The sequence below is a fragment of the Cyphellophora europaea genome (genome assembly GCF_000365145.1).
Source record: "Cyphellophora europaea CBS 101466 unplaced genomic scaffold supercont1.1, whole genome shotgun sequence".
NCBI classification, from domain to species: Eukaryota; Fungi; Ascomycota; class Eurotiomycetes; order Chaetothyriales; family Cyphellophoraceae; genus Cyphellophora; species Cyphellophora europaea.
In genome coordinates this window covers 3,209,460-3,229,113 of record NW_008481797.1, presented here as the reverse complement: position 1 = coordinate 3,229,113, position 19,654 = coordinate 3,209,460, and the positions used below count along the sequence as shown (strand labels likewise).

The window sequence follows — 19,654 nt, the reverse complement described above, 5'->3', positions numbered from 1 at the left end:
CTACACAATTATGACTTACTTCTCATCTTTGAAGAGCAAGCAAAGCGCCCGACAGATACTCCAATGATACAGATCGTCCATCAGTCTTTATACCTGCCCTAGAATTGCGGACTGCTCACCTCACTCTTTGGACGCTTTGACCAAAGTTCGGAATGCTCGTGTCCTCAGATGCAGCGGACAAAGCACGGTAACCAACAATAGATTCCCATCGAACGCGCCGGGAACAGCAGTCCAGACTAGACTTCCCTGAGCACAGACACAACAAAGACTCATCAATTGTCCACAAATGGATGGTACACACAATCGAAAACCCGTCTTTGTGCCTCTTATAGTTGATGCCACCGCATCCGGTCATCTCGAGCGCGCTTCAAGCCGCCTGCTACCCAGAATATCTTGGTCTTCTCTTGCCAGCGTCTTGCCTTTGGATGCCTCATCCTTGCCGATCCTTCCGTGCAGTACCTTCGAGACAGCTGTGTGAAAAGTCGCAATCTCAGCATAGGAGTATCCAATACCACGGTGCAAAATACCGCCGACGCCTCCATCTCATTCGCTCACCCTCAACGATGCCTTCCAACAGAATGGCTCCTGTACACGCCGCCCTCCTCCTCCTCGCCGTGCCTCTCCTCGCTTCAGCACAAGACACGCCCTCTGCGACATCCCCACCCTTCCCGCTCGACAGCAACGGCGAAGCCCACTTCAACATCCCCGTCGTCGTCAAACTAGCCGATCTGAATGCCGCTGCGCCACCGCTGCACCGCCGCGCTGACGACTCCCTACCCTCCTCCAACACTCCCAACCCCGAGTCGCCCCCCGCGCCCTTCCACGACGCAAACGCCAAAATCGACCTCGCGCCTCCCGCCCTCGTCGAACCCGCCTGGGAAGTCCTACACCAAGGCTCCGACAGCAGCGATAGCGCCAACAACCCCTCCCTCCTCCCCCGCCAAGAAGCCCAACCCTTCGTCACGCACACCGTCCTCCTCGTCGAGACGACCGGCACCGCCACCAGCACCGTGACGGAGCCCTGCAACGACACCTCCACGACCGCCGACGCCATCACAGCCAGCATCCCCGAGAACGCCACGACAGCAGCAGCAGCAGCAGCAGACAACACGACGACAACGAAGGGCCACCTGCCCCCCGCGCCCATGAACCACACGAGCTTCCCACTGCGCAACGGCACGGATGGTAGCTTGCCGTGCAACAGCACAGGGTGGGTTAGGCCGAGCGCGACGGGCGCGAGGCCCAGTAGCGGGACGGGCGGGCCGATGAACCCCGTGAATGTGGGCGGGAACAACAAGGGGCCGCTGGGGTCGACGGGTGCGGCGGCGAGGGTGGGCGGGTCGATGACCTTGGTGGTGGCGGGGGTTGTTGCTGCTGCTGTGGCTGCTTTTGCGCTGTGAGCATCGGGCGACCGTGATCTTGGGGAGTGGGATAGAGAGATCAAGGGGAAGGGGGAGGGCAGGCCATGACTGGGGTTTTCACTTCTTGATGTAAGACTTTAGGGCTTGGGAGCAACGCATACATGACGGGCAGGCTTATTTCGCTTCTATAATGTAGGGCAGCGGCCGCTTAGTGAGCGGCCGCTGTTGATACAGTGACACTTTCTTACCCTCTTCCTTCTATGCCGATAATTCTGGCAGAATTCTCGAACCACTCATTTGTCGTGCGGTAGTGACCGGATAGAGTTAGTCGTGGATATCCAACCCCCTTCTCTCTGCCCCTGCTCTCTCCCGTTCCTCAAATCAGTAGTTCAAGGTAGCCCTCAAGTCCCAGCAGCAGCAGGATTGAACGTCGCCAACTGCTCGCCCATGAAGTGGTGCTCCTTCAAGGGCATCTTGGAGAAATCCACACCGGCCTTCTTCTCAAAGACCAGGACGATGTCGCTTCCGCCAAACTCGAAATGCGAAATCTCCTCACCCTTCTTCAGTTCCTGGTTGACCCGCACCGCCAGCTTGACACTGCTCACTTGCGCCATGCCCATGGGCAGCACCGCCACCAAGCCGACTTCCGGCCGTCCCGTCTTGATGATGATCAGACCCCGCGTCTGGATGAACTCGTAGCCCGCCTCGTCGGGGGCGTCTGGCTGTGCGACTACGTCGCCATTGTGCCGGGGCTTGTTAGCTGGGCTCCTGAATCCACGGTGTGGTTTCAGTCGCGTATGCCCATGCTCGTCGTCCTTGGCAATGACCTGCAGATAGCATAGCCCTTCAATGTTGGAGGCCTCGACGACTGTTCCGGCCACAGGCGCGTGCTGCCGGTGATAGTCGAACGTATTGAGGAATGCGTGTGCCCAGGTGCCTCCGGCGAAACTGTCAGCGTACTCCGAGCCGGCTAGCAGGGCGGAAATGGGCCACTGGAGGCCCTTGATCTCGACCGTGTTGTTGCTATCGATGGGGAAAGCCCCGTCAAACGTCGAGTCGGCGGGGAAGATGACGACGTTGGGGTCCTTGGGCCCCGCGATCGGGCGGACGCCGGTATAGGGATAATCACAGCGCAGGCGGCGGCAGAAGAGTTCATTGAAGGTCTTGAAGCCACCGCGGGGGTCGGCAGGGTCAGGGATGTGGTAGTCGCCGTGTGGACCCACACGGTACGGTGGAGAGTGGACAAAGGACTGATAGCTGGCCGGCGTCAGGGAGTCAGGTGTGTCCAGCCATTGTCCCATGCGGACAGCAAAGCCAGTGATCCAATTAGAGACTGGGGTGATGATTGGCATGTCGCCCTGAATGGACGTGGGGGCGATGGGCGTCTGCAGGTCTTCGATGCTGGCTTTGTCGAAGACGTAGTAAAAGATGGTGAGGACATAGTAGACGAAACGACCGTCTTGCGTTTCACTCGGAATCCACGATGTAAGGAGGTAGCTTGCGTACTGGAAGAAGCGGCTTGCGTCTGTAATGCCCCATTCAGTAAATTCCACGATTTGGTCTTTCTCGATGCTTTCGCGTATGGCCTTTTCAAGGTCTTTGAGGCGGTCGATTTTGACGAGAGTAGACCTCAGGTACTGAACGTACGGATGAATCGGCAACTCGGGCACTGGGGGGAAAGTTATGCTCGCCATTGCTGTTGCTTGAATGACTGCTGTTCTCGTTACCCCAGAGAAAGGTAGAGATGTGATGTAGGTAGCTTGGTCATGCATGTCCAGCAGAACCTGAAATTTATACCCAACGGCTGATAGAATAGCGGTCTGCAACATTGCATTCAGAGTTCTCGAGGCTGCTATCGAGATGGCCCACGTCGCTCGATCCGAGAAAATTTGTTGACATCCATCCATTCATGTTGGACCAGGCTGCTGGTGAAGGGTGGCTGACGGCCAGAGCACCAAACCTAACGCATAGCGGATGCTGTCTCTTGATCCGGGCTGCAGACACGACAAGCAGATTCCGTACATGCTAGTCAATGTGAGTAGGCCGACGACAGCCACGAACATGGCCCCTCTTGAGTCAAATGCCCAGCGCAAGCCTCGACCTGAGGTGTGCATTCGGGCTGAATACCGGCTGCATTGTCTTAGGTAGGGCAACCAGGGTGTCTAGCTCAGCCGCCGGATTTGGAAAGACTCCATATAACCCCTGCATGATAGATGCAGTGATTCAGCGTCCAGGTCGAAAAGGCACGGATGAGCTTGTACGTTGCTGTCTCTGAATGATGTTGAAGTGGATAAGATGTAGGGCTTCGGAAGTGTCCTGGACAGAACAGGGCAAAATTGGGAAGCAGCGATCACGCTCAGGGCGGAATTCGCACCCTCAGACTTCACCGATGCAGCATCGATGTGATTGTATCAAGCAGGTCGAGTTCCAGAAGCAATCTGGTTAAGGCAACCTCGCCGAGAAAGTCCAGGCTCGCTGCCCCTCCTCCTCTCCATGTCTTCTCCGCAAATCCACAAGGCAAAGTGTGGAGAACCAGAAGTGCTTTCGTACCCTCGGGTAGTTTCGAAGTGTATTCGAAGTAGATAAGTCGACTCAAGTCAACGACGGGAAAAGGTGCTGCTGGGACTCACTTGCTTCATCATCTACCTGCCTTTGCTGCCTTTGGGAGAGCAATATCGAACACCGTGTCGTGAAACCTCTAGTACGTTGGAAACTGCACAAGCAAAGTCTGCACATCGCCAACAACATGGGTCGACTCGATGGCAAAGTCATAGTCGTTACCGGCGCGGGCGCTGGCTTCGGCCGAGGCATCGTCAAGAAAGTCACTGCCGAAGGCGCCAAAGTCCTAGGCGTCGATCTGAATGAGCGAACGGTGCGCGAAACAGCCGAGGCGACACCGGACAGCTGTGTGGCTCACACAGCAGACGTCTCGTCGGAAGAATCTTGGAAGGGCATATTGAAAGCAGTGCTGGATAGCTTTGGTAAACTTGACATCGTCGTCAATTGCGCCGGAGTCGTTCATAACGCGGGACCTTCCCACACGATTCCGGAAGACCAGTTTGACCTCATGTTCAGGGTCAATGTGAAGCCATTGTATCTGAGCAACAAGGTCATCACGCCGTACTGGATTGAGAACAAAGTCAAGGGGTCATTCGTGAACCTGAGCAGCATATCCGAGCCACGGCCGCGGCCTTTCCTGGTTTGGTATGCCGCGAGCAAGGGAGCCGTAACTGTCGTGAGTGTTTTCGTTGCTGCTGACGTTAACCAAGTTAATTTGTGTTGCAGACAACGAAGGGTCTTGCAGGCGAATATGCGGCGCACGGCATTCGCTTCAACTGCATTCGACCAGCGGTAGGCGAGACAGCAATGTAAGCTCAGGCGCCTCCATTCGTCAAAAACCAGAGACGCTGATCGTATTGCAGGCTTCCGAAGGTGCTCGGTGGCCATGATACGCCCGAAGGACGTAAGAAAGTCCTGGGTACCGTGCCGCTGGGGCGAGTATGCCAGCCAGAAGATGTTGCAAATATGGTTTGCTACCTTGCCTCGGATGAGGCGAACTACATCACTGGTGCGGCCTTTGATGTTGACGGAGGACGCGGTGTGTCATGAAATACCGTGGTGTGGTCTTTCGTATTAGCAAGTGAGTCTAACCGGCCAAACTTACCAAGAACATATCATGGCGGCGGAAGGATATGTGGGTGGCTTTAGACCGGAAGCGGGCACATGGACAAAGGGCTAATCCATAGGAGCTGGTACGCATAGTGTGCCCTGAATTTATACATTGTATGTTACAAGCTGATCTCGCCTTTCCACATGGCATCGTTGATGCCTAATTTTTCGACAAGATTTTGCCATCGCGGCCCTCCACGATCTTGTCTCCTTAGATATGCGAGATGCTTCTGTCTCCGGTGAACCAGTAATCGCAGGTTCCGCTTGTTGTTCTTGTCCTTCTTGTACAGGTTTTCGGCAAGGACGTTGATCTTGGCTGTGAGGATGGCGACTTGAACTTCTGGAGATCCCGTATCAGGGCCACTGCGTTTGGGAACCGCGGCAAAGCCTTCGATGTCGGCAAGATTGGGTTGCTGGGAGCTCTCAGGCTTGGGAGGAAGGGTTTCATCGGTCTTATGTCGGCCAAATTCCTCGATGCATCGATTTATGTTGATTCTGGTCCTGTCCTTGCTGCTGGCGTTCTCAAGGCTGGCTATCGACTGCATCGCCTTCACGGCGTTTTCATGGTCCCGTTCATGCTTCTCCTTGTCCGCTGCGTACCGAAATTCATCCTTCACAGTTTGCAAGGGTTCGGACAGCCATTTTGAACGTTCGATGGACTGTGCCATCTCATTGGGCTTGACAAAATAGTTCATGTATGATTGTTTCAGCGTTTCGATCGGAGCGTTTGGTTTGAGCGACTCGATGAAAGGCGTTGAGCGGGATTGAACGGGGTCACCAATACCAGCGTCTCGCTCTTTGCGTAATAGCTCCTGGCGCGCCACGTTTGCAGCTCTTCGTTGCTTCGCCTGCGCCGCTCGGTAAGGATCAACATGCTTCCTGACTTTTCGCTTCTTCTTCATTTGCTGTGACGCTGTTGTTGAGAAGAGGCATGATGAGCACTTGATCAATGACTCTGATCGGACCGGAGCCGGGACAGCTTGTAAGAGACTTGTGACTGCTAGCGGTTAGCTTTTCCATTGAAACCTTCGACGGGGATCATACAGTTGAAAAGACCACTCGCAGAAGCGACTACCAACCGCGGAGGCATTGCTGCACTGGCTACGTGCTTGATACCTGAAGCTCGGTCTCCTGTTGCCAGAAATTCAAGGCGCGCGGCTCAGCCGCAATAAAGTTTCTCCGGATATGACCATCTCTTGCCCTTTCTGGCACTAGCGGCCTGCAAATCTTGGCTCATGCGCGCGCACACGGAATAATTCGCAGACCTCAAAGCATCTTTGTATCGACGACCTCTACACCTCTCGACGCTCCTTCAACAACCAAGCCCAGGTCGCTCTCAATACCGCAAACATGGCTGCTCCTTCGAACCTTCCCCCCATTTTCAACCCTACCTCTCAGGACATTGAGATGCTCCTGGCTGCCCAGTCCCATCTCGGCAGCAAGAACCTGCAGGTGCACATGGAGCCATACCTCTGGAAGACTCGCCCTGACGGTATCAATGTCATCAACCTCTCCAAGACCTGGTACGAGCAATCTCACAGGCCTACAAGAGACATGTGACGCTAACAGACCACCAGGGAGAAGATTGTCTTCGCCGCGCGCATCATCGCCGCCATCGACAACCCCGCCGACATCTGTGTCATTTCTGCCCGCCCCTACGGCCAGCGTGCTGTCCTCAAGTTCGCCGCACACACCGGCGCCGTCGCCATCGCCGGCCGCTTCACCCCCGGTAACTTCACCAACTACATCACCCGCTCGTTCAAGGAGCCCCGCCTGATCATCGTGACCGACCCCCGCACCGACGCGCAGGCCATCAAGGAGGCGTCCTACGTCAACATCCCCGTCATCGCCCTCTGCGACACCGACTCGCCCACCGAGTTCGTCGACGTCGCCATCCCCACCAACAACAAGGGTCGCCACGCCATCGGCCTCGTCTGGTGGATGCTGGCCCGCGAGGTCCTGCGCCTGCGCGGCACCCTAGCCAACCGCGAGGTTGACTGGGACGTCGTCGTTGATCTGTACTTCTACCGCGATCCTGAGGCTGAGGAGCAGAAGGAGGAGGAGCAGAAGCCTGGCGCTGACGAGGCCGGTCCTGCTGCCGTCGACCGTGGCTTCACCGGCCAGGCCGACTGGACCGCTGAGAGCGGCGCCGCCCCCGGCATCGAGGGTGCGCCTGCGCCGGACGCCAACTGGAACGATCCCGGCACTGGCGGCGGTGACTGGGCCGAGGGCAGCGCCCAGCCCACTTCCGGCTGGTAAGCATGCTCTTCCTAGTGTGCGCCTCGCCATCCTGCATGCGTCCACGAACCTGCCGAACAAGACCCGATTCACCTAGTGAAGATGGACCGCCAAGATCACCGAAGTAGCCACCCTTTCGCAAATCGAGAGCAAAATCACCCAAGAAAATAAGAAAATCAAAGAAATGCATCGGGGCCAAAAGCAAGCCGGGCACTGATGAGGGAAAGATACTCCACTAACTATCCGCGGTGTCGAGCATATTCTCCAAACTCTGCCGCTGAAAAACCGGAGGGAAAGCCCTGTGCCTGGCTCGCGAAGGGATCTATTTGCTCAGCTTGTAGTCCCAGCCTTTTATTGTCTAGATGCATAGAAAATCGTATGCCACATTACAAAAAAAGGCCCTTCTTTCTCCAATTGCTACAAGTGCCGCTATCGAGTTTTCTAACGCTACATGATCGCTAAGTAGTACTGGCCACTCTACCAACTTGCCGCCTACTGACTCCTCCCTCCCTCCCTCCGTTTCCCGCCATGTGACTTTCATTCAAACATGCCCCAAAAAATTCTACCGCTCGACAGGTGACGCCGGCGGCAGAGGACCCGCCTTCCCTCTCGACACCGGCGGCAAGCTCGCGAGACTCAGCCTGCGCTCCTTGGCCACCTCGTGGCTGACATAGTTGGCCGAATCCACCGTCATGCCCGTGTCTCGCCGTCTCGGTGGCAGGGGTTGCCAGAGCTCCTCGGTGTCCACCACCTCGTGGGCGATGGGGTCTGCAATAGCCGCAGGAGCGCGGTCTCTGGCTGTTCTCGGCGAGGGGAGCGGATCGTGCTGGCTGTCGTTGGCGGCACCGACGCTCCCTCGACCTCCAAGTCCGCCTCCGATGTTGGGATCGGTGGTGTGAGCGAGCTGGAAGTCTCGGGAATGTATGCCATCGGCGCTGCTCCTGGTGGTCTCGGCGTCAGCGGCTCTCGTGTCCGCATGGTCTTGAGCTTGCGCCCCAGGAGCTCTCGCAATGATCTTCATGATCCCCTGACCCTGCCTGTTGAGCTCGGTGACGTGGTCCCTGCCCATCTGATAGTCCTTGAGCCAGCCATCATTGTGGCCAGGGCGGTCGTGCGGGAGGAGATCCCACTTGTCCATGCTGTCAGTCTCCTGCTTGGTCAGTTGCAGCCAGGCATAGAGATACTGTCGCTTGTCGAAGGGTTTGTTGGTGTGCACATATGGCTTTACACGTCGCGGGCCGCGCTCGTCCTTACCGGTGAAGGTATAGTGGTGATCCATTGGCCATTCGTAGACCTCGGCTTTTAGGAGATTGCCTATCCAGCACGCGTATTTGAAGCTGAATTCTCTGGCTTTTGGCTCGTTGGGTTGGCTGATGTAGACTTCGGTTCCGATCTTTTCCTCGTCAGGCTTGGGCCGTGGCGGTTCTTTCCCCAACATGCCCCTAAATTTCTCCCAGCCGCGAGCTATGTTTTGCTTCCATTTCGAGTCATCACATCCCAGCTTGCTAACATGGAGAACTGTTGGGACTACCAACAGGAATACAGTAACCAACTGTGTGGCGAGATCGGCCATACCGATCGAGATGACCTGCACCGCAAATGCGATCCAACCTGCCCACCTCATGACACCATACCAGAAGCGATGGTGCGGCTGCAATCGAGCGATGAACGGTGAGGGTGGTTTCATAAGCTCTTCTGGTATCAACATCGTAACGGCCTTCGCGTCAGAAGTGATGATGAGAAGCTTTGAAGGATTTTTGCCAAGCCAGCCTCGATCGAGTGGATGGGACCCGACAAGTTTCTCTTTCTTTTCATCAAGCGGCCGCTTGTCTTCGTTTCGTGACCCCAGAACTTGCTCGTCAATTGCATCACGCATAGACTCAATCATATAGTGCCGCACCATGACCGAGCTTGCCATCGACAGGGCATTAGCGAAACCATACCAGTCGTAGGATAGCACAGTCATTGCGAGCAAGAACCCTATAGCGCTGAAGCTGAGCCCAAAGCCAAGGATATGCTGATATCGCAGATTTGGTCGCTTCTCGACGGTCCACCTTACGAAGCTCCGGGTCTGCTCGAAGTCTTGGGCCTTGATCCAGCGGGAGAACCAAGGAGCGAGATCTGTTGTCGCAATGCCTTTGGAGATGTTGTAGAGGTGAAAGCCAGCTTCCTTTTCGCGGAAACGCTCGTTGGCGATGACGTACGCGCCCAGGAGGGGCAAGTATTCCAGCCATGTGCTGCGTACGAGCCTGCCAACAGAAGCATTCACTTCTTCAGCTCCCAGCAATGTAATCAGACCGAGGGCGTCGATCTGGAATGGTTGCCATTGTAGCAGACCGGTCCAGGGAAATCCCGGCGGGGGGTTTGCGGTTGCCGTCTCGCTCATGATGGCTCCCTTACAGAAGATTGCTTTATAAGTCTGAATCCAAGGAAGCCATAGAGCTTGTTACAGATAGCGGTGTGGCTGGCGGTAATGCTTGACAAAGAAATGGCGTGGTGGACTACATATGACTGCTGTGGTTGGTGTATGACGTTGATAGGCAAGACCTTAAGCAAATTCCTTTGATGACAAGGTAGTCGTGAGCTGGCCTCTCCTGACCATTTCCCAGCCTGATCGGCGGGTATTCCAGTATAGGGTCGTACGAACACTGGAGTGGCTGGCTCCAGCTTCGACCTATGGCAACATTGTATGCCTTCCTATCGTGTGAATGGTGTCGTTATCTAAGCATCCGCTAGGAGAGGAGTGAAGCTGGCAGATTTCTACGCTGTGACAAGCTGGCGTCGAGACGCAAGTCGCTAGTCCGCGTTGGTGATTAGTCACTGCGCGGTATGCCTCATCTTGGCATGGCCCCCACGCTCGTCGCGTAACATTTGGTACACATTAATGGTTCTGGTGGGGATACTGGGACGATGCATCGAAACTGATCCTCCGTCAGACTCGTGTTGGCAGTAGAGGATGCAGATGCGCTTCGTCAAACACAACGTGATGCGGACATCGAACCAGCATTGGCGTGTACACGCTCGGTAGTGGATCACGCATGTACCTTGTCCGTTGAAACAACAGCAATGGTATGGTCATGGAAAGGTACCAGCTGGGTGCTGGTACAGATTCATCCTGGCGGCTCTCATTTCATGTGCTCCATCAATCGCTTGATGTGCTCGCCCTCGAATTTACCTCTGACTTTGAGGAGGCCTTCGGAATAGCCACCGTACAGCATCAGAACGAGACTGTCCTTCACGATCAGGCCGTTACCGCGAGCTGTGGATGCCACGATATGGGGGATCGTCACACGAGTCCGCAGCTCCAACTCCTGGAAGACTAAGCCCGTGCTGTACTGGTCATTGACAATGAAACGAATAAGGTCTGCGAGAACAGACTCGAATGGGGAAGCCGTGTATGGTGTTTGCAACAGAGCTTCTTCCCAGACATGTTGGAGTACATGAACGCGCACCGTGTCGGACCAAGCTGCAATTAGAAACTTCAGCTCACGAATTTCTTTTTCAAGCATTGCTTCCAGCTCTGCTTGGTAAGTGTGTGGCTCCATTCGATTGCGAAGCAAGTCCAGGCAGAGCTCAAAGGATGGGAAGGCGGCCTTCATGTGATGGAGAGCATCCGCCACACGGTGCTCGAAAGGCTTTTCCTCCGGTTCGAAGCATTCAGCGTCGCATGCGAGAAAGTCACCCGGGCCATGCTTCTGGCACGGCCCACGGGTGATGCGAAAATATGCGAGACCAATCTTCGCGAGAGCCCCCTGATATTGCAACTGCATCTTATCGTAGCCGGACGGATCTTTCAAGCCGCTGATGATCTTGAGACAGTAGTAGAGGTGCTGCAAGCTGGCACCCCAGTTGCCAATAACCATTGATGTTACCCAGAATGCCATCGAAGTGTTCAGGACTTCGTAGGTGGAGGGGCTTCCCCGGCTGAGAGATCTCATAGCACGCCCCTCGTATACAAGGGTCGAGACACCCGGTTGGGCATGGTCAACGAATATGCTACCAGAGGCTTGGTGGAAGGCGGCAGCCACCGCAAGAAGGCAATCTCTTACGGACTGGGTTTCGTAGGCGATTTGAGGGAAGGCCCCAAGCCAATAGTAGGCGCTGATGTTGCTTCTCGCGACTGAAGCTCCCGCGACCTCCACGAAAAATTTGAACAAGTATTGCTCATTCTGCCGTCGGTAGGGACTGTCGGATGGTCGAAAGAAGCTACTCAAAAGGCTGGAAGGACAGGCCATCTCAATGTGGGGCAATCCACAGCGCGCACATAAGTGCTCACCGCGGACGACTTCGAGGATGTCGTCTGAGTCCGGGGACAAAGAATCATCGCAAAGTCCGTGGGATGCTTCCCAGCTGGGAATGGCGGTACTGCTTTCTGGTGTAGGTGGAAGTGGGGAGTCGGCGCGAGTTGCGGTCTCGAACACCCATGGTTTGGTGGTTTCCTCGTAGCCCTCACACCTACGGTTGCCCTGGACGCAGCGCCTGCAAGCTGGACGAGCCTCATCGCATTTCTGCCCATGGTTAACGATTTTCTCGAGCACGCTGGAGGAGAAGACGCACGACGCGACGCTTTTTGCATGTTAAGCAGCCGGTACGGCTCTTGGGGCCCCAAGATCTGATACGAGGTCCGCCGAACCGGGGAGGTTTCTTTGCTGGGCCTTCAGACATCCAGAGTAGAAGCGTAATTAATCAACTTCGGACCATGATGCGCCGCTGCAAGCGCACAACGTCGCCGATCGCCGAGTTTTGGATTACGTCGCTGACACAAACACGTTTTCAGCCCTACCAGCGAACAACAGCTAGGGCTGCTGTAGGTATAAATGTGCTTTGGCACTACGCGATGCAGGCGTGAAGGGTGACTCAGATGGACCTTGCAGAACAGGCAGATATGAATGTTGATAATGGCGCAAATGCAACAACAATGCGATTCTGTCCAGAGGCGGTCGAATCGTCAAGGTCTGATCGACTGTGCTGAGCTTGGTGCTGATGCAGATGCCAAGGAGATATTTGCGGTACAAGTCAATGCAGGTCACAGTACGGAGGACTCCATTCCCGTCGGCTTCGGGGCCGCACTGTGGGGGCTAAACACTGGTTACCTAGGCATGCTGTAGGGCGCCCGCTAAGCCGGAGACGCCTTAAGCAACGGCTTCTTAACTGTGCCGGCCTGCCTTACTCATCGCTGAGGTGCTCAGATACACACCCGTGCCGTGACCCAGGCGAATCTGACAGCATGAGCGGTTTGAGTCCTTTGCGGCGATCCTGCTGCGGCCCCTCCAGATTGACGCTCCGGTGGCAAGCTAGCTCTAGACGCACCCTGCTCACTGCTCGACACGTGCAACAAGGGACCGCCCCACTGCCTATACGTTGTAGCAGGTCGGCCCCCAGAGCACCAACCGGCAGCTGCCTATTCTCGGCTTATCGGCGCCTCATATCGTCGTCAGCCAGGCCGGCAACCCCCAAAGTCCTGATCAATGACATTGCAAGCCAGGAGGTCCTGGTTGAGCTCGATTCAGGCGAGGCTGCGAGATATCCCTCATTTTGGCTCAGGGACCACTGCCTCTGCGAAACATGCTCCCATCCACACACGCATCAGCGCCAGTTAGATACCTTCGCACTTGATCCGTCTACCAAAGCTGCCTCCATCGCACCAACTTCGGACGGGCTTGAGATCATCTGGGCCGATGGCGACGCTCACCGCTCTCTATTCCCCTGGTCGTGGCTGAGGGAGCACTCGCCCTTCCCCAGCTCCAAGCTCAATGCCACTCAGCGTCACCAGGCGACACGGCACTGGACTCCCTTTCTACCCAGCAGTCCACGACCACAAACCTCCTTCGAGACCCTGACCTCTCAATCCGGCCGTGCCTCCCTCTTCTCCCAGATTCAAACGCACGGTCTCGCTTTCATCTCCAACACACCTCCCTCCCCCGAAGCAACCATCGAGCTACTCAACGCCCTCGGCCCCATCCGCCACACCCACTACGGCGGCTTCTGGGACTTCACCTCGGTAGCCAACCCCATTGACACCGCGTACACCAACCTGTCCCTCCCCCTGCATACCGACACCACCTACTTCAACGACCCCTGCGGCCTCCAGCTCTTCCACCTCCTCTCCCACGGCCCCTCCAGCACCACCCCTCAACCCGCCGACTTCGACGCCACCCTCGGCGGCGAATCCACCTTCTCCGACGGCTTCGCCGCCGCCGACGCCCTCTACCGCACCGACAAAGCCGCCTACGAACTCCTCTCCACCATCCCCATCGTCTTCGCCGCCGAAGGCTCTCCCGCTGGGCCCTTCCGCAACAACGCGCTGCACATCCAAGGCGGGCCCGTGCTGAACCATGCGGACCCGTCAATGCGCCCAAACGCCTTGTCGCCGTCGACCCTCACGCAGGTGCGCTGGAACAATTGCGATCGCTCTCCCCTGACGGTCTTCCCCAGCCACTCGGTCATGCTGGGCTGGTACCGCGCCGCCAAGCTGTGGAAGGAGATCTTGGAGAGCGGCGAGTTTGAGGTGCAGGTCAAGCTCAGGCCGGGCGAGCCGGTGGTGTTTGATAACTGGAGAGTGCTGCATGGTCGGAAGGCGTTTGAGGGGAAGAGGCGCATGTGTGGCGCGTACACTGCGATGGATGACTTCAGGGCTGGAGCGCAGGCTTTGGGTGTTGTCTGAGGGGCGCGGAGGTGGGATTGTAAGACTTGACGCTTCGGCTTGCGATCCGCCGGGTCGCGGAAACATTTTATATTGGCATGAACATTCAGGACCAGCTCGCTGTACATATCGCGGTCTTGAAGTCGTGAAGAGGTGTGTACATAGGTCAAAAGTCAACGACGGTCTGTTGTGATACCGTATATGTCGCTCGAAAGTTTAGAAAACAGAGGCCTACGATTCCGTAAACAAACAGCTAAGCCAGTGAAGATGAACACGATTCTCGACCGAGTCTAGGCGACAGGGAAATCATCCCCAACTGCCCAAAGTCCAGCTGGTGCGGTCACTACCCTTGGCTGCACCGATTCCCAAGGTCGACATTCGCTGCTGAGGCACAACACTGACATCCACCTCTCGACTGGCGCCCGCCAGTCCATGGTCCAAGAACTTATTTCGCTCGATTTCCACCACGCCCTTGACTTTCAAGCTGGCGAGCAGACTTGCGCCCGCCCACGCCCCGAGACTGTCGATGACGCGGACATGGCCCTGGACATCCTGCTGCTGGGCTTCCTTGGCCTTCTGCTTCTGCAGCTTTTCTTCCACGTAATCTTTGCCGGCGGGCGGTACCGTGTCGAAGCGTACGTCGACGGGTGTTGTTCGGGCCTGCGCCATCTCGACAAGGCCTTTGCGTTGCTTCTGGACGTGTGTGCCGCGAACGGGCGTCCAGCCATGCGCTTTGATGTGTGCTTTGAGTTGAGCGATGGTCTCCTGCTTCAAGCCGGGAATGGGTGCACCTTGCCCAACGAACATGAGGCGGGAGATGCAAAGGCCTCGCACGTCCGCGGGCAGTTGTAGGAGCTTGTGGTAGAGGAGGCGTCCGAGAGGCAGCTCTTCGTCATCCGGGCTGTCCTGGTTGGGGAGCCCGAAGAAGCATTCATTTACAAGTCGGGATAGCTCTGACCGTGGTACAGGGACGCTCTGTGTGGATGTTGTGGTGGGCCAGTCCAGGTTGATCGCATCCTGTACCTCCGACTCCGCCAATGACAATTGTTGCATTTCCTCTGATGGTGTTTGGTCGTCACGATTCGATGTGGCGCACGTTGCTATCCGCGATATGGTATCCTCAACAAAGTCGAAGTCACAAGTTAGGGTCTGCCCTCCTGCTACCGTCTGCTGTTCTGCGATGGCACGTAACCACTCGCCTACTCGCAGTGTCAGGTGCTTCATGCTGCGTGTGCTTCGCATTGACTGCAGCTCCCGATATTCGTAGATCGGAGTGACGCTTGTCTCTTCCCAGCCAAAGTCAATCACAATGCCGGATCGTATTCCGGCCGCGGCTAGGCACATAGTCGGCTTGGGTAGCAGAGCGATGGAGGCATATTTCCAACGTTCGAACAGCAGCGTGATAATGGTAGATAAGACTGGATGGGGAACAAGGGACGGTAGCACAAGGACCAGGCGCGCAACGCCAACATCGGTCAACAGATACGTATTGTACGCTTCTCGCACTGCCCGTTCCAGTCGATCTTCGAGCAACCCTAGGTCGAGCGCATTGCCGTCCAAACCGAGGTCATTCCGCCACAACTCGTAGCCACTTACCGTCTCCGCAAGCGTAGCATTACTGCATTTATAGCCGGGAAGCCATTGTCTGTAATCACCTACTCTTCGAGCGCCGTCCGGGCAGAAAGGTATGAAGCATTGAGGCCCGCTTTCACCTTCGAAGCCAGCGCTCAGACCGCGGGGATCTAGTTCGATGATCACAGCATCTTCTTCTTGACGGAACGTTGAGCCAGGTGAGGAGTATGTGGAAGATATAAAGCGCGACGTGGGAGTATGAGGTGAACCGGACGGTTGTCGGTTGTCACGGAGACTGGGACGGATAGCAGATGCAGTTGTAGATGCCATATCTGCGCCAATTCGGATTGCTCGCCCCTCGAAGGACGGCAAGCACGGCTGTGCCGATTTCTACGCGTTCAGCTGAGTTGGCACGCGGTGTGGCATATCTTCGTTGGTACTGGTCGCTTGCGGGAGGTTGACCGTGGTGAATTTACCCCCCGGAGCGCTAACCAGATCCGGAGAATCGTCAATACGCATACGCTAAGCTGCCTCGTGCCTTCTCAGTGGCGACATCACGGTTCCAGATTCGCAGATCTTTCGTTCATTCGCACTGCTGGCTCTCTCCAATGGGTATTCCAGGGTATGTCGTGCTTCTCCGTGCTCAGTTTGCAAGCTGACATTCTAGGGTGTTGAAGGAGGTGGGCAGGGGAGACAGGGTGGCTCTCGCCAAGCTAGCCATCGAGCATCTGGAGCATACGCAAAGACCACTACGTATAGCGATCGATGCAGCCATCTGGAATTTCCAGACACAGTCCGGACAGGGTGGAAAGAACCCAGCACTACGGACACTATACTACAGACTGCTCAGACTCTTGGCACTTCCCATCCATCCTCTCTTTGTTTACGATGGCAAGGATAAACCACTTAGCAAGCGAGGCCATACGGTTGCTAGATACGGCTCATGCATCGCAAATGAGACATCGAAGAGACTGATTCAACAGTTTCGATTTCCCTGCCACTCAGCTCCTGGTGAGGCGGAGGCTGAGTGTGCTCAACTCCAAAAACATGGCATCGTCGACATGGTAATGAGTCAGGATGGCGACGCCATTATGTTCGGCTCGGGAGTGACACTTCGGAACTGGTCAAAAGAGGCTGCACGTGGCAACCACGAACCCACTCATGTTGACCTGCTCAACCTGAAGAAAATCAAGCAAGGCCCAGGACTTGACCCTGATGGAATGATCCTTGTGGCAATGCTGAGCGGTGGTGACTACGATCAACAGGGTCTGCCAGGCTTCGGTGTTCATATGGCCTGCGATATTGCTCGGGCTGGATTTGGTACGGATTTACTCGAAGCAATCAGAACTGACGATGAGAATGCACTGGAAGACTGGCGAGCGCGATTAACGTACGAACTCGAAACGAACGAAAGTGGATACTTCAAGAAAAGGCACAAGACTCTGAAAATACCAGAGACTTTTCCGGACAGGAAGATCCTTGACTGCTACCTAAACCCGGCTATTTCGACCAGAGAGACGCTTGCGAGGTTAGAGCAGAAGTGGGTTGAGGAATGGGAAGCAAACATCAATATCCCATCTTTACGAGAATACGTGGGCCAGATCTTTGACTGGCAGTACAAGCCAGGAGCGTGGAAGCTCGTTCGGACAATGACCCGCCCGCTGCTCGCCAATCGGCTGCAAAATGGAGTCGTGGGTTCGCTTGTCCCTTCCGTCGAGCACATCCACGAACGACGCGTGCATTATACGACAGGAGGCATTCCCGAACTGAGATTATCAGTGATACCAGTGGACGTTGTTGGGCTTGATCTCGAGGCTGAACAGGATAGCCCCGAGAATCTGGCGGCGCTCGAGGAGGACCAAGAAATTGACAACGGGGAAGAGCTAGAGCCCGACAACGCTACGTTGGAATACATGGCTCAAAGCCCGACAAAGACAAAGAAACCTCGCTGGAATCCATACACGGCAGAAAAGATATGGATTGCAGAGACACAGGTTGAGCTTGGGGTTCCGGCCATTGTCGAAGAATGGAATCAGATACAGCGAGAAAAGGTAGAGGCTGCCCGCTTAAAAGCCACGCGGAAAGGTCGAGGAGCCAAGGTCAAGGCCGGGCAGGTTCGGCAGACTGATCGCATCGATCAGTACTTCGCCCTAACGAGAACCGCAGCTGGGCCTCAGCCATCGAAAACTGCCACGAGTGACCATATTTCACATTCAACCCAACATTACGAGAACGCACTAGCGTCCGACACACCTGCGACTCCGACTAAAAGAAGGAAGCCTGAAGCAGAGGCGGTGCCCGACAATAGTCCCGATCTCAAACAGTACTTCAAGCCTGCAAAGGCCGGCTCACGGCCCATTCTCGACCGAAGAGTAATGAAGAGCTCCATGGATGCACGGGAGAGCCTGAAGCACTCGCGACCGTCGACATCAAATTCGATATCAAAAGACGATTTGGACCTGCCTACCACACCCTCTGTGTCGTTTTCGGGTTCGATTGACAATCCGATTGCACTCACATCATCACCAACTGTAGTCCTAACTTCCGACGCAACTTCGGACTACAGCCCTCCACGAACACCAGAGAAAAGGAGGGCAGGCAATTCCGGATTGAGCACGTCGCCTCCGGTCCGAGGACTGGAAGACTCGGTGACACAACGCAAAGTAAGGCGGAATGTTCGCAAGAAGCTCACACGCTCCAAGACCGAGGGAGACGCGGCATCTGAGAGTCCTGGGCCGATGGAAAAGTTCTTGTCACCGCGTAAGGCCAGACTTGCCAGACCTGTAGCCGCTGCTGCATATCTACCTGACGGCTCTGCAGCCAGTGGTGGGCCTGCCGAGTTGACCACTGGTCTGAAGGTGGGATTTGGACGGAAAAAGGTGTTTGCGATACCGCGGGAGAGCCTGGAAGGGACTTGGAAGGAGTTGAATATGGAAGATGCTGTGTCTACGACTTCGAGAGGGGGAGGTCGTATCAGCTGTGTCAACTTGGATGACGCGTGAAACCCGTTGCAGTGTCGAACTGAGTGTGCTATGGCCGTTTGACCTTCCAGAAGTCCTTGTTCTCAAAGAAAGCTCTTGACCGGGTGAGCTGGATCGCGGCCGTCTCAATGGTGGCAATCGCGCTTGGCTTTTCGATCAGGACGGTGACGATGGGCTGATTGTGGTCCATAGTTACGACTTGGGCGACTGCGGTTCCCAGGGCTTCGACTGTCTGATATGAAGAACCTTCGACGCGCTGTTGATTGCCGGGTTAGACAGGGCGGGTGCACATGGGATCGGTAACTTACTTCAACCAAACTCTTACACATCTCTTGCAGACCTGGATCGGCCAGCTCGTTTCTATCCACTCCCCCCTCGAGCGGCTGACCTCCCAAGATTAGGTCCACAGAGAGTTTCTGTTTGTACTGACGCTCGTGTGGGTTCACACCAATGATGCAGGAAACGCCGATACCCTTGATGGCCATGCTCCATGAAGCATCAACCTTTTCTGGGTCAGACTTGTCGATTCGGAGATGATAATGAAGCCCCTTCTCCGCTTCCAGAACTGCCTTGGGCATTACTATGTCGATGCCGAGCAGCTTGTATTCTTCGACACAGCGCGCCAAGTCCAGCATTAGACCCTGGACATTGCCGTAAATTTGATCTCTGATTTTGGAAAACACCGTCCTGTAGAGTTTGCCATAGTCGAGCGTCAAATTTACGTCGTCCTGAAGAGCAGCGGCCTCAAATGTCGACGTCGGTTGGAGATTCAAGGTGATGGACACGGGCTGCAGCTTGCCTGCCCGACGCCAAGCATCTCGACCGACTGCGAGTTCGAATTTCAGATCGCGGAGAATTATTGTGTCCATTGCTCACCAAATTAGAGGTATGCACGAATGAGACAGAAAAAGAATCTAGCGGTCACAATCAACGTGTTGGAATGATGGTCACGTGTCTATCACGTGATGAAAGATTGGTTGCGGCGTGGGTGGATCGGGACGAAGTGGGTCCGATCCAGCGAATCCGGGGAGGCTCCAGTTTCGGGTTGGAGACGCCTGCGGCCAGCAGTTCCAAAATCACTTTTCTGTCATGCTGTCAGCCAACTCCTGTTTTCGCCTCGACCACGTTTGCGACCAGCCGCAACACCACTTCGCAACCTCCCCATACAGCTCACAACGCGTTCGAGACTT

At 55.7% G+C, this 19,654-nt stretch overlaps 11 protein-coding genes across 11 annotated transcripts; 5 read left to right on the top strand and 6 right to left on the bottom strand.

Moving 5' to 3' along the window:
- Positions 1-578: 578 nt before the first annotated feature.
- HMPREF1541_01233 (uncharacterized protein) lies at positions 579-1,400 on the top strand (the record flags this gene model as incomplete). Its single annotated transcript, XM_008713533.1, has 1 exon — positions 579-1,400. One exon carries the CDS (start codon positions 579-581, stop codon positions 1,398-1,400), a length of 822 nt encoding a protein of 273 aa, XP_008711755.1.
- Positions 1,401-1,762: 362 nt separating this feature from the next.
- Positions 1,763-3,055, bottom strand: HMPREF1541_01232 (uncharacterized protein; the record flags this gene model as incomplete). The annotated part of the gene is made up of 1 exon (XM_008713532.1): positions 1,763-3,055. The coding sequence occupies one exon, from the start codon at positions 3,053-3,055 to the stop codon at positions 1,763-1,765; it is 1,293 nt and encodes a 430-aa protein (XP_008711754.1).
- Positions 3,056-4,107: 1,052 nt separating this feature from the next.
- Positions 4,108-4,970, top strand: HMPREF1541_01231 (uncharacterized protein; the record flags this gene model as incomplete). The annotated part of the gene is made up of 3 exons (XM_008713531.1): positions 4,108-4,596; positions 4,647-4,729; positions 4,784-4,970. 3 exons carry the CDS (start codon positions 4,108-4,110, stop codon positions 4,968-4,970), a joined length of 759 nt encoding a protein of 252 aa, XP_008711753.1.
- A 179-nt stretch (positions 4,971-5,149) lies between these two features.
- On the bottom strand, positions 5,150-5,932 carry HMPREF1541_01230 (ribosomal protein S15; the record flags this gene model as incomplete). The annotated part of the gene is made up of 1 exon (XM_008713530.1): positions 5,150-5,932. The coding sequence occupies one exon, from the start codon at positions 5,930-5,932 to the stop codon at positions 5,150-5,152; it is 783 nt and encodes a 260-aa protein (XP_008711752.1).
- Positions 5,933-6,380: 448 nt separating this feature from the next.
- HMPREF1541_01229 (40S ribosomal protein S0) lies at positions 6,381-7,289 on the top strand (the record flags this gene model as incomplete). Its single annotated transcript, XM_008713529.1, has 2 exons — positions 6,381-6,553; positions 6,608-7,289. 2 exons carry the CDS (start codon positions 6,381-6,383, stop codon positions 7,287-7,289), a joined length of 855 nt encoding a protein of 284 aa, XP_008711751.1.
- Positions 7,290-7,830: 541 nt separating this feature from the next.
- Positions 7,831-9,654, bottom strand: HMPREF1541_01228 (uncharacterized protein; the record flags this gene model as incomplete). The annotated part of the gene is made up of 1 exon (XM_008713528.1): positions 7,831-9,654. The coding sequence occupies one exon, from the start codon at positions 9,652-9,654 to the stop codon at positions 7,831-7,833; it is 1,824 nt and encodes a 607-aa protein (XP_008711750.1).
- Positions 9,655-10,393: 739 nt separating this feature from the next.
- HMPREF1541_01227 (uncharacterized protein) lies at positions 10,394-11,503 on the bottom strand (the record flags this gene model as incomplete). Its single annotated transcript, XM_008713527.1, has 1 exon — positions 10,394-11,503. The coding sequence occupies one exon, from the start codon at positions 11,501-11,503 to the stop codon at positions 10,394-10,396; it is 1,110 nt and encodes a 369-aa protein (XP_008711749.1).
- Positions 11,504-12,495: 992 nt separating this feature from the next.
- HMPREF1541_01226 (trimethyllysine dioxygenase) lies at positions 12,496-13,932 on the top strand (the record flags this gene model as incomplete). The annotated part of the gene is made up of 1 exon (XM_008713526.1): positions 12,496-13,932. The coding sequence occupies one exon, from the start codon at positions 12,496-12,498 to the stop codon at positions 13,930-13,932; it is 1,437 nt and encodes a 478-aa protein (XP_008711748.1).
- Positions 13,933-14,217: 285 nt separating this feature from the next.
- HMPREF1541_01225 (uncharacterized protein) lies at positions 14,218-15,813 on the bottom strand (the record flags this gene model as incomplete). Its single annotated transcript, XM_008713525.1, has 1 exon — positions 14,218-15,813. One exon carries the CDS (start codon positions 15,811-15,813, stop codon positions 14,218-14,220), a length of 1,596 nt encoding a protein of 531 aa, XP_008711747.1.
- Positions 15,814-16,091: 278 nt separating this feature from the next.
- On the top strand, positions 16,092-18,485 carry HMPREF1541_01224 (uncharacterized protein; the record flags this gene model as incomplete). Its single annotated transcript, XM_008713524.1, has 2 exons — positions 16,092-16,105; positions 16,151-18,485. 2 exons carry the CDS (start codon positions 16,092-16,094, stop codon positions 18,483-18,485), a joined length of 2,349 nt encoding a protein of 782 aa, XP_008711746.1.
- Positions 18,486-18,513: 28 nt separating this feature from the next.
- On the bottom strand, positions 18,514-19,333 carry HMPREF1541_01223 (dihydroneopterin aldolase; the record flags this gene model as incomplete). The annotated part of the gene is made up of 2 exons (XM_008713523.1): positions 18,514-18,720; positions 18,773-19,333. 2 exons carry the CDS (start codon positions 19,331-19,333, stop codon positions 18,514-18,516), a joined length of 768 nt encoding a protein of 255 aa, XP_008711745.1.
- Between the last annotated feature and the right edge of the window lie 321 nt (positions 19,334-19,654).